This window comes from Chelonia mydas, chromosome 16 (genome assembly GCF_015237465.2).
Source record: "Chelonia mydas isolate rCheMyd1 chromosome 16, rCheMyd1.pri.v2, whole genome shotgun sequence".
Lineage (NCBI taxonomy): Eukaryota > Metazoa > Chordata > Testudines > Cheloniidae > Chelonia > Chelonia mydas.
This window is the reverse complement of record NC_057857.1, coordinates 25,555,473-25,568,917: the sequence shown is the minus strand read 5'-3', so window position 1 is coordinate 25,568,917 and position 13,445 is coordinate 25,555,473. Positions and strand designations below refer to the sequence as shown.

General features: G+C 42.8%; 1 protein-coding gene across 14 annotated transcripts in view; it reads left to right on the top strand.

Annotated features, from left to right (window-relative positions):
- Positions 1-13,445, top strand: part of GARNL3 (GTPase activating Rap/RanGAP domain like 3) — a 227,851-nt gene that overhangs the window by 119,878 nt on the left and 94,528 nt on the right. For all 14 annotated transcript variants that reach the window (XM_043530540.1, XM_037879520.2, XM_043530542.1 and 11 more), the window contains 2 exons: positions 2,277-2,375; positions 3,654-3,757. In XM_043530540.1, coding sequence (XP_043386475.1) covers positions 2,277-2,375; positions 3,654-3,757 — 203 coding nt within the window. The remainder of the gene's footprint in view (positions 1-2,276; positions 2,376-3,653; positions 3,758-13,445) is intronic.

The following is a 13,445-nucleotide window of genomic DNA, read 5'->3' as shown; positions in this document are numbered from 1 at the left end:
TTGAGCAGTTATGTTCGTCATCTGTGCAGGACATACTAGTTAGTTTTAGAAAACAGTCCACTAGAAACTACCACCATCTGACGTGGTCCAGATTTCAGGCATGGATGCATGGGAAGTCTGGTTCCCCTACAGTCTTCTATCCCTTGTGTTCTGGAATACTTAATGTACTTAAAAAATCAAGTGTTGTCTAATTCATTGTTAAAAGTTCATTTGGCAGCCATCTCCACGGATCATATGTTGGTTGATGGTAGATCACTGTTCATGTTTCCAGTAAGAAGCTCATGGAAGGTTTATCAAACTTGTATGCTCCTGTGAGAGATCCTGCCCCTTTTGGGGACCATAATTTGGTTTTGACCATATAGCTAAAACCTCCATTTGAGCCTTTGGCAGAGTGTTCGTTTTATTTTTTGCCTTTCAAAACTGTCTTCATTATTGCCATTACATCAGCTAGGGGAGTGAGTGAGTTGACTGGGGTCATGGCTGATTCACCTTTTTACTTCCTTTAATAGAGACAAGGTAATTCTTAAACCTGATCCTTGGTTCTTGCCTATGGTAGTGGGTATTTTTTCCCCTAAACGACATTCTGATAAAGGGGAATCTGTCCTCCACCAACTGGATGCCCAAAGGACTCTTGCATATTATTTGGACAGAATTAAGAGTTTTTGTAAAAATATCTAGACTGTTTTTTATGTATGTCAAGAATAATATGGGGCATACGGTTTCTTCTCAGAATATATCCTGGTGTATTAAACAGTGTATTCAATCTGACCACATTACATTAGAGCTCTGGCTGCTTCTTTCGCTTGTTTTAGACAGGTGCCAGATGCTGAGATCTACAAAGCTACAACCTGGACTTTGGTACACACCGTCACCGAGCATTATACTCTGAATTTGGCTTCTAGAGTGGATACTGGGTTTGGCAAGAGGGCTTCAGTCTTTATTCAATTAAGACTATGTTCCCACCTCCATGTTAGTCTCAGTGCCCTTTATCAGTCTGTCCCATACGTGGGAATATGCAGACCCACTGAAAGAAGAAATGAAGGTTATTTACTTTTAACTGAAGTTCTTTGAAATGGCTCTGCGTATTCACGCTTCTCCCCCTTCTTCCCCTCTCTGTCAGAATCCTGGTCATGATCTCTCTGGCTTTGTGGAGGAAGCAATTGGGAGGGTGCTCTACCCCATTTATAGCCTCATCTTCAGTATGTTGGGTATGCTGAGGAGAGGGGCAGTGGTGCAGGAGTGCCACAGTTACACTGCTAGAAGGGTAGGTTCAAAGGGTTCTAGTGCAAGGCACCACAGGGAGGTGCAATATCCCATAAATAGGAATATGCAGGGACATCTCCAAGAACTCTGGTTTTCTTTACAATAATTCTAAAGATATTTGAAAACTACCTTTTGGGCAGCTGGAAAGGGGCTGGATCCGTTCTTGGTTGTTTTTTTTCCCCAGAGTTTGAGATTGTTGTATACCCAAAAGAATACTTTTGATTTCTCACACATTAAATATAATTTCTTTGAATAGTTGTGTTTGTGAGAATTTTCATTTTCATCTGGCTAACAATAATCAGAAAACCCAGACTTTTGGGTTTTGACTTTTTTCTTAATGTGGGCTTTGTATACTTTAAAGTTACACTTGAAAAAAAATTGAGTTTTGTATGATTAAAGCTTTAGCCAGCTTCTGGTGTGTTGGTGCTGTTTTCAGGTATTGTCTAATATATTTGTACTCTCAAGTTTGCAAGCCAAATTTGAAATAAAAATATCCATAATTCTTTTAAGGGATTGGAGGAAGTGGGGCTCAGGATCCCAAAGGACCACTTATTTCCCATTTTATTTTCTCGAGGCCTTGCATCATGATGACTGTCCCTGTGCTATCAGAATTAGCAAGAGGGAGTCACTGTTTAGTAAACACATGGTGATCCCTTTTTCTACCTGTTCCTCAAGGCTGACAGTGCTGCTTTCACAGAGCTCTCAGACTTGGGTGATATGAGGAGAATTGAACTCAATTGTGAAATTCTAGTTTCCCACATGGTAGCGTGTTCCTCTACTGTTGAGCCAATGGGTCAGCTCACACATTCCTGTTTCATGTATTAAATTTCTAATATACCCATGCAGATATTTAGAGAATTAATATAGAAAAGGGACACTCACATGAAGAAGCAGTGCTTGCCTGAATATAAGCTGGGGAGTAGGCCCTGTGTTCTGTATTGTGGTTAATATGCAGTTGCATCTGCATTCTGATGAACTGTTTCATGCCTAACACTGCTTTTCTCCACTTGTAGAAACTGGAAGTGGCAGCTTTCAAAGATTATTGAATCTTTTGGGTGACACAGTTACACTGAAGGGCTGGACAGGCTACAGAGGAGGTCTGGACACCAAAAGTAAGATTTCAGCTGAAATAACTGGTGACAGGTCTATTGTGAATGTGCTGTTAGTGTGCATGAATATGTACAGAATATAAGAACACTCATATACTGTTTACATAACAGACAGTAATAGTCCAGTCTGAGAAGCGACCTACTCAGATACTATTTCCTAAACATATTATTAGACACATTTTGCCATTTTTAATCAAATAATAATAATGTTCTTAATATTATTGGTAAATCTTTATCTCCCCACCACTGACACAACCTGATACAGTTACCACCACTCAGGCTATGTCTGTCATGTCACACTCCTTTCAAAACCTTCTAATACTATTCCTCTGTCGTCCTGGGTTGGTTATAGCTAAGCAATGTGAGACACTCCCTTCCTCACAACAGAGCTTGGGATGGGGATATCAGCATGGAGAGGCATCCCCACTGACTATAATAGGAAATAACATATCAGGCACTTCCCCCCCAGCTTTGGCATAGCATACTTCCCTACCATCCCACTCTGCCCCTTGACAGAGCCTAGAATTTGGAGGATTTCCATGATGCAGCCTCAACCTTATTTATTCCTCACAAATTCACATTGTCTGTTTTCTTAGACTGCATCTTTCCTGTCATGAACTGGCCACATATTCTGTGTCATGGTGTTAGCTACAGGTGGTTAAATAGTATAACAACGTCACATACTGTAAAGAAGTCACATTCAGCTCCTTTTTCTCTTAGAGACAAAAATTAGACTTGTCAGGCACAAGTCTCTGCAGGATAGGACCCCTTCGAATTCATGGTGTACTAAAATAAAACTAAACTGGATACGTGTCTTCAGTGGGACTCTGTAGGAGGAGTTCATTATTCAGTCAAAGGCCATTATTGAGAATGTAGATATGCACTGGCTGTCAGCCCCAAACATAGGAGTATATTTTACTGAATTACGGATTTCTTGAATGGAGATTCTACTGATATGTCTTGGTGGCTGCATTTGTTTATGTTCTTGATGCATTTTAACTGAGTTGCTGGATACATATCTCCTTTCAGGGTAGGTCCACTGGCAGAAACATTAATGTGACTGCATCACTAGCTTGGGTAGTCCACCTTTATATATAATTTCAATTATGCAGGATGTCAAGATTTTATAATTAACTTTGTCCTGTTTAAAGGCAAGTAAGAAGTATGGATCTGAAAAGGAGGTGCCCTGAGACTGTTCTGTGGCAGGAAATGAAGTTTCCTTTTCTCCTTAGAAATGCAATATTGCATAATCCTACTGAGAGTGGTTTTCTTCCTTTGCAGATGATACAACAGGAATATATTCCATCTACACAGTGTATCAAGGGCATGAGATTATGTTCCATGTTTCAACCATGCTACCATATTCTAAAGAGAACAAGCAGCAAGTATGTGGTTTTCATACTGATTTTTCTTAGTAAACCACCGCATGTTTAAAAGAAAAGGTTTTTTAGTTTGTCAGTGAAACTTGTTTTTTGAAATGTAAGACTAAAAAATCTCTCAATGCTTAAGGCATTCAAAATTGTGCCCGATATATAAAATTTTATATCTTTATTGCCAATACACTTCATCGCATTACCTATCTCATAGTTAGTCTTGGAAGGATTATATTTTGATAAAAATGATAAACATCGATTTCACTGTACACACACACAGACAAACTGAAAAAATATTTCCATTGATGATCAAAATTTATAGATAAGCAAGGTAAGAAAATACTGCTTGAGAGCTTATTAGACTTTGATTACTGGACATTTACTTTGTATTTTGACATATGATGTTGATAAATTTATGTTGTAATGGTCATAAAGCTTTAATTTTTTGAATCTCAACATCTGTCATTAAATGATAATTTGGTCACAGAGACTCCCTTGGGACTGTCACCTAAAGTGTTGAAATTACCTCTGAGCCCGTTTTCCCTGCCAGCTTGGGACTTCCAGAACCCTGTCTTGTTGAGCCAGACACACTAGCCTGCTGCAACACAGACCCAGGGTCTGGTGCATGCCCTCAAAGCTGTGGACTTAGGTAACCTGCTGAGCTGTTTTCAGTTGTCTCCAGCACCCAGACACCCAGTTCGCAATGGGATCCAAACCCCAAATAAATTGATTTTACTTTGTATAAAGCTTATACAGGGTAAATTCATAAATCGTCCGTCCTCTATAACGCTGATAGAGAGATATGCACAGCTGTTTGCTCCCTCAGGTATTAATATATATTCCTCCTATTTGTATGCATGTATCATTCTTGTATCTGAAGCTAGAAATATGAAGTATGAGTTTGTTAATAAACAAAAGTGATTTTATTAAGTATAAAAAGTAGGATTTAAGTGGTTTCAAGTAATAACAGACAGAACAAAGTAAGTCACCAAACAAAATAAAGCAAAAACACGCAAGTCTAAGCCTAATACATTAAGAAACTGATTACAGATAATATCTCACCCTCAGAGATGTTCCAATAAGCTTCTTTTACAGACTACCTCCTTTTCCCTGATACAGTCCTTGTTAGTTCCAGCAGACATCTCAGTTGGTAACCAGGGGTTTTTTCATGACTGGCAGCCCCCTTTGTCCTGCTCCACCCCCTTTTATAGCTTTGGCACAAGGTAGGAATCTTTTGTCTCTTTGGGTCCCCACCCCTCCTTCTAAATGGAAGAGTACCAGATTTAAGATGGATTTCATTATCAGGTGACATGGTCACATGTCACTGTAAGACCCCTACTCTCCATTCCCCATGGGCTGGCCCACACGTACACAGGAAGGCTTGCAGGTAAATAAGCCATTTACAACCAATTGTCCTAGTCAATGTGAACCATCAAGATTCTAAACCACCATTAATGGCCCACACTTTGCTTAATTACAGTAGGACCTCAGAGTTATACTTCATATTTCTAGCTTCAGATACAAGAATGATACATGCATACAAATAGGAGAAATATATTCAGTAGTTTATAACCTTTGTTATGATACCTTACAAGAGACCTTTTGCATAAAGCTTATTCTAGTTACATCATATTCACACTCATAAGAATATTTCCATAAAACACATGGAGTGCAACGTCACAAGCATGATCTAGTAATTCGATGAAAGGACTAAAAATCAGCATATCTGGTTTCTGTGCCCAGGTTTGCCACCAGTTTGTTCTTTGACCTTGGGCAAATCTCTCTCTCTCTCTTCATTCATGAATTACCCTAGTTGTCCTCTTACTGGATCTGAAGCTTGCCAAGCCAATTTGTGCCATCAGAACACCTTAATCTCTCTGTGCCTCAAAAAGAAAAGGAGTACTTGTGGCACCTTAGAGACTAACCAATTTATTTGAGCATGAGCTTTCGTGAGCTACAGCTCACTTCATCGGACGCATACTGTGGAAACTGCAGAAGACATTATATACACAGAGACCATGAAACAATACCTCCTCCCACCCCACTCTCCTGCTGGTAATAGCTTATCTAAAGTGATCATCAAGTTGGGCCATTTCCAGCACAAATCCAGGTTTTCTCACTCTCCGCCCCTCCCCCCACACAAACTCATTCTCCTGCTGGTAATAGCCCGTCCAAAGTGACCACTCTCTTTACAATGTGTATGAAAATCAAGGTGGGCCATTTCCAGCACAAATCCAGGTTTTCTCACCCCCACCCCCACCCCTCTCCAAAAACCACACACACAAACTAACTCTCCTGCTGGTAATAGCTTATCCAAAGTGACCACCCTCCTCACAGTGTGTATGAAAATCAAGGTGGGCCATTTCCAGCACAAATCCAGGTTTTCTCACCCCCCCCCCCCCACACACAAACTCACTCTCCTGCTGGCAATAGCTCATCCAAACTGACCACTCTCCTTACAATGTGCATGATAATCAAGGTGGGCCATTTCCAGCATAAATCCAAGTTTAACCAGAACGTCTGGGTGCGGGGGGGTAGGAAAAAACAAGGGGAAATAGGCTACCTGTGCCTCAATTTTCCTATCTGTAAAATGAAGATAATATTTTATTCCTTACTTGTCTCAGAAGAGTCCTGTAAAGTTTAATTGATTAGTGGTGGTAAAGTTTTCGAAGGCACTTAATACTTCTAGTGATCTCTCTTACCTAATTGTTACCACCATAAAAGACACTAAAGAAAGGAAAACAGCCAATGGGTATGGTAGCTCCATCCTTCAAAGACTCTTGTTACTTGCTAGAATTATTAGCTGCAGTATTCAGTCAGTGCTGGCTGTTTTTGAATTCATTTCTTAGTTGTGCTTAGGCAGACTCTTACCAGAATATTTGTGATGGTAATGCTGCTTTTATGTACAATCTGAAATTTCAAGATAGAGAGGAAACTTCATTTACAGGAAACACTGGTATAATTGCCTCAAATAACGTTGACACCTCTCACAGTCCAGGATTAGCAGTTCCTTTGACTCCTCACTCAGTCTCTGTTTGGGCACCCCGTTTCAAGTGAGAGGCCCAGCACCTGCACTTCTCTCAAAGTGGAATCTCTCTATTTACCTGACTCTTAGACTGGCTCTCCATGTTGCTGTACCCTTGTTTCTCAATCATGTTTCCTCAGCAATTTTAATGAATTTGCCTTTGAAATGCTGTGATCAGTAGGTAAACACACTGACTCTGAACAGCTTCTTCCAAACAAAGTTTTATATCCATGGGAACATAGCAATCAGAGAGAAAAGTGATAAAACAACAAAAGGACAGCGAACATATTGTCTTACCTAAAGCTTAATATTTCTTCAAGACACAGGTTGGTCTAGCTTATCCCAGGTACCTTTCTGCTTCTGGGGACTGTTTCCTTCTGCTTTTCGGCAGACCCTGACGTTCCCTTGCTGTGCATCAGGGCTGCTCTTCTTAACAGTTCTCAAGTTCTTTGTTTAAGGTTTCCTGTCTAAAGGACCCTGTCCCTGTCCTAAAGTAGAGGATAGTTATGCCTCACTTAGAGACGTAACAAAAAAAAGGTCTTGACCCCGGTGCTGGAGAGCTATATAAAGCCATTAACTTTGGTTTCTGTAGACCAAAAACAGATCCGATAAAGGTGACTTAATCCTTAGCTATCATTAAGCAACCAAGTGACCATCAGAAGTACACACAATATTCATAACATTAATACAGATATTTCCCGCAGTCTTCAAAACACCATTTCTGATGCCTAAAAACTGGCCAACTCCACATACTTTATAATTGCTTCCAATACCCACTCTTTAGTAATAAGGTTTTAGCTAGAACTAGGTGAAATGTTTTGACTGAAACTTTTTTGGCAAAAAGTGGAGCTTTGGTGACACCAAAACTTTTAATGAATTCATGACAAATTTGCCAAATTGTTTCAATAACACCTTGTCCCAAATAAACAAAATATTTTGTTTTGATATTTTCAAAATGAAACATTTAAATTTTTTGATTCAAAATTACTTTTCAAACTTTCCAATTAAAAAAACAAAAACTATCATATGTTTTAAATGGTTTTGTTGAAATTAAATGTTCTGTTTGACCTAAACAATTTTTGTATTTTTCGGAATTGCCAGAGAACTGAAAAATCCATTATTCACCGAGCTTAACTGTAGTACTTTTTGTATCTTCACACAAAATGATAATTCTCAAACCCCATGCCTAATGGGTGTTGGCATCCTTTCATCTGCGAGAGATGGAGGGAATTGCAGGCTGTGAAGTACATGGTTTGCAATGTCTCATGTGACTGAATAGGCCAATCCGAGATTTGCATGATCTTTGGCAGTTATTGCAAATGTGTGTATCTTGGTTGGGAGCTGCTTGCTTCCTCTGGGCTCTTTTCTCCTCAAGCTGTAGGAGCCAGCTCTTGTCATGGACTTTGATACCCTGATGGAGATGATGGTGCCACTTGTTACGATAACTTGCCAACATTTCCCATTTGTCAGGATCAATTCCAAATTCCTTCATATCTCGCTTGCATGTGTCTTTATTGCAAAGCTTGGGACGTCCTGTTGTTCTTGTTCTCTCTGATAGGTCCCCATATAGCATGTCCTTCCAGCCTACTCAGATGGCCCAGTCAGCGCAGTCGTCTTTGCTTGAGCAGGGCTGTCACAGTTGGTAAATTTGCCCTTTGAAGAACCTCTGCATTGGTGACTTTATCTTGCCATTTGTTGTTGGAGTATGCAGCGTAAACAACGTAGGTGGAAACTGTTCAGCCTTTTCTCCTGATGAGCATAAGTTGTCCGTGTTTCCCCACCATACATGAGAGTGTTGAGGACGCAAGCTTGGTACAGTAGCATTTTGGTTTTGATGGTAAGCTTTGAGTTGTTCCATGCTCTTTTAGTTAGTCTGCTAAAGGTGGTGACAGCCTTTCCAATGCAAACAATTAGTTCTTCACCCAGGTAGAGGTTGGTGGTCACTGTAGAACCTAAATAGCTGAACTTTTGGACTACTTCTAGCTGATTTGCATTTAAGGTAATTGAAGGATCTTGTGGAACGCCCTGTCCTAATACAACTGTATTTTTGATGCTGATGGTGAGAGCAAATGCCTGACGGGTACTTGAAAGGCAGTCCATGAGTTCTTGTAATAGATCTTCATTGTGGGCTAGGAGGGAAGCATCATCAGGGAATAGAAGTTCCCTGATTAGCACTTTTTTTTACTTTGGTCCTTGACTTAAGTCGGGGGCTGGTTGAAGAGTTTCCCATCTGATCTTATGGGAGATATACTCCATCTTTCATGTCCTTAAACACACAGTTCAAGAGTACTGAGAAGAAGATTCCAAAGAGTGTAGGGGCAAGAACACATCCTTGCTTCACTCAGCTTTTCATCTCAAAGCTCTCTGAAGTGGACTCATCAAACTGGACAGTTGCTCTCATGTTGTTGTGGAATGAATGTATAAGACTTAACAGGGTTGGTGGACATCCTATCTTTTCTAGTATTGCAAATAGACCTGTTCTGCTGACAATGTTAGGTCCACAAAGGCGATGTACAGTGGTTGGTTTTGCTCTCTGCATTTTTCTTGGAGTTGACGCAGAGAAAATATCATGTCTATAGTTGATCTTCCAGCCCTGAATCCACACTGTGATTCACGGTAGACACGTTTCTCCAGCTGTTGTAAGCTCACTAAGATGACTTTTGCGAAAGCTTTTCCTGCTACGCTTAGTAGCGAGATACCACTGTAGTTGTTGCTTTCACCCTTTTTGCCTTTATTTTTATACAAAGTGATGATGATCGCGTCACGCATCTCTTGTGGTACCTCACCCTCTTTTATGGCATTCAAGTAGCAGCTGATGAAGATATGGTAATAGGCTGTCTTTCCTGCACTTGAGGATTTGCGCTAGGATGCCATCTTTTTCAGGAGCCTTGCCACTTGATAGCAAATCAGTGGCCTTGCTTAGCTCTTCTACAGTGGGCTCCACATCTAGCTCTGACATGACCTTTAGAGTTGGTATTTGGTCCAGTGATTTGCTGGTGATGTTTCTTTCTTATGCCTATAGCTCTGAATAGTGTTCAACCCAATGGGACAACCGCTTGCTTTTTTGTATGTAATGATGTCACTGCTGTGCAATTTGAGAGGGGCAACCTTGTGACAGTGGGACCTAGAGCTTTCTTCAGGTCATCATACATGATTTTGAGGTTTCCTGTGTCTGAGGCTGTCTTTATCTCTTCACAGAGCTTGATCCAGTAATGATTTGCACAGCGTCTGCTTGCTCGCTGTATCTCGGTTTTTGCATGTCAAAGTCTCCTTTTGGTGCTCTCTGTTGGCTTCTTGTTGTGTTCCAGATAGACTGAGTTCTTAATATTGATGAGAGATAATAGATCTGCTTCATTTTCTTCAAACCAGTCCTTTTTTGATGGTCTTTTCCCCCAAGTGTAGCTAAAGCTGTTTCATGGATTGTTGTTCTTAAATCTTCCCAAAATTCCTCTGCCTTCTCTGATAATAACTTCCCATGCATATTAAGTTCAAAAGCCTGCACAAACTCCTGGCATTTCCTCTGGTTTTTGGTGTTAATAGCATTGATTTTGGGCTTGCTTCTAGGTTTTGCTCTATGTAGTTTCTTGGCTGTATTCTTCACTTTGGTAATAATCAAGGAGTGGTCAGTGTCACAATCAGTTCTGTTGAACGTGCGAGTGTTGTGCACTAAGGGTAGGTCTTTCCTCCTGATGATAACAAGGTCTAATTGGTGCCAGTGCCCTGATCGTGGATGTCGCCATGACACTTTAAGAACATAAAAACAGCCATACTGGGTCAGACCAAAGGTCTGTCTAGCCCAGTATCCTGTCTTCCGACAGTGGCCAATGCCAGGTGCCTCAGGGGGAATGAACAAAACAGGTAATCATCAAGTGATCCCTCCCCTGTCGCCCATTCCCAGCTTCTGACAAACAGAGACTAGGGACACCACCCTGTCTATCCTGGCTAATAGTCATTGATGGACCTATCTTCCATAAATTTATCTACTTCTTTTTTGAACCCTGTTATAGTCTTGGCCTTCACAACATCATCTGGCAAGGAGTTTAACAGGTTGACTCTGCGTTGTGTGAAAAAATACTTCCTTTTGTTTGTTTTAAACCTGCTGCCTATTAATTTCATTTAGTGGCCCCCTAGTTCTTGTGTTAGGAGGAGGAGTAAATAACACTTCCTTATTTACTTTCCTCACACCAGTCATGATTTTTTAGACCTCTGTCATATCTCTTCCCCCCCTCCCCCCACAGTTTTTCAAGCTGAAAAGTCCCAGTCTTATTAATCTCTCCACATACGCAGCCATCCCATACCGCTAATCATTTTTGTTGCCCTTTTCAGAATCTTTTCCGATTCCAATATATTATCTTTTTTGAGATGGGGCGACCACATCTGCCCGCAGTATTCAAGATATGGGTGTACCATGGATTTATATAGAGGCAATATGGTATTTTTTGTCTTATTATCTATCCCATTCTTAATGATTCCCAACAGTATGTTCACTTTTTTGACTGCCACTGCACATTGAGTGGATGTTTTCAGAGAACTATCCACAATGACTCCAAGATCTCTTTCTTGAGTGGTAACAGCTAAGTTAGACCTCATCATTTTATATTATAGTTGGGATTATGTTTTCCAATGTGCATTACTTTGCATTTATCAACATCGATAAACACTTAGTGGTGATCTTTTCCTGTAAAATATGAATTGTTAATGCACATTTAGTTTTGGGCGCAGAATTCAAGAAGTTATTGGCCGTTCTCATTCATCTTGCCAATGCCAAAATGTTGTAGGCAATCTGGCCATGAGTTGTTGTCTGCACCGATTCTTGCATTAAAGTCACCTAGGAGGAAAAGTTGCTCACTTGATGGTATTCTTTTGATGACTTGATGCAAATAGTTGTAAAATGTATCCTTCTCCTCAGGGCTAGATTTGAGTGTTGGTGCATGGGCAATAATGATGTTCATAGAGCTGATTGGTCGTCTGAAGTTTAAGTGAGACGATATGCTCTGACTTCCAAATGGGTGTTTCTAGGAGCTTTACCCACTTGTTTCTCAAGGCAAAACCGATACTGTGCAGACGATTTTCTTCGCTGCTTTTACCTTGCCAAAAGAAGGTATAATTGGCCTCTTGGACAGAACCAGCATCTGCAAGTCTTGTTTCTTCTTTGAGTGATTGCTCATGTGTATTCCACAATAGGTGTGCGTGCTCGCCACATGCACTGGTGCCAAAAGTTTTTCCCTAGCAGTGCCCGTAGGGGGGGAGTGACCCCTGGAGTGGCACCTGCCTGGCGTGGCACCTGCCTGGCGTGGTATAAGGGGAGCTGCGTGCTCTACCCTCCCCGGCCCCCCACCCCGTTCCTTCTTGCCTCCAGTGGAGGTGTGTCGGAACTACTCTGCTCCAGCTTTGCTGTAGCTCGATCCCCAGTACTGTTTGTTCATTCAGTGTTAGTACCTGTAGTTAGTTAGCTGTTTAGTTAGTCAGCGAGCCCGGGCTGGGGCATGACCCGCGCCCTGGGGGTTTAAGTCGTGTGGCTCTTGTTAGCGTTCTATGCCAAGAAGTGACCCACATTGCAGACTGTTTGCGCTGTTTGGGAGAAACCCATATCAGCGAAACGTGCAAGATTTACAAGTCGTTTAAGCCTTGGACCAAAAGAGAAAGGGACATTAGGCTTTGGGCCATCCTGATGGGGTCGGCACTGACCCCGACTCCGGCATGCTGCTCCGAACCAGTACCTGGCGGCGTCAGTATGCGGCAACCCTCTGGTGCCATCGACCAGTCGGCACCACTGCCCATTCTCTGGGCACGCCAAGAGGGCCAGGAAGACTCCCTCTTCACAGCGGCATCGAGGGAAATCTGGGACAGAGGCTAGACCCATGTTGGTCAGTCCTCGCTCCCCACCGGGCCCCAGGTCTCTGACTCACTTTGAGCGGAGTAGCCCGGCCCCTTCAGAACAGGCCTCTCCGGATGTCTGGATGCCTTCCATGCCTGAAGCCCTCCAGGCGGCCAGGAGCACCGCCGATGTCGGCCCCATGCTCCAGAGGCAAGCCGCCGCTGGGATCTCTGCGGTCGCCTCCGGCTCGGTCTCGGTCGAGGGAATGTTCTCAACGCTGTTCACCGCCCAGTGACTGCTCGGGGCAGAGTCCAGGTGGGTCGCCCTCAACACCGACCAGACTGTCTGGCTGGGTTCCATCCGGCCGGGACTCTCTGCACCGCTCATCCTCAAGGAGCAATTATTGATGGGACCGGGGCAGGTGCTGTCAACGGTCCTCGTCTCGGAGGGGGTACCGCAGCCGTTCCCGGCATGGTCGTCAATGCCATTCCCGCTCGGACTCCCACTCCAAGTCTCCGCCAAGACATCGAAGCCCCAGACGTCGATCGCCAGCATCTCTCCATTGCAGGTCCGCTCGTCGAGGCTGTTCACGGAGCAGCTGCTACTGTCGGTACCGGTCCTCCATGTGAAGATCATGGTCCCGTGGCCGACGGCAATCCCGGCACTGCCGCTCCTCCCGGTCCAGAGGTAGCAGCAGATCTTATGCCAGCCCGGCCTCCATTCGTAGCCGTCCTTTGACGGGCTAGGCCAGCCAAGCCAAACAGCCGGCCCCGCTGGTGCCGCAGCAGGTGCAATGGTACTGAGCTTTGTGGCTGGCCCAATGGTACCAGTGGGCACCGTGGCCTCCAGCACAGCCC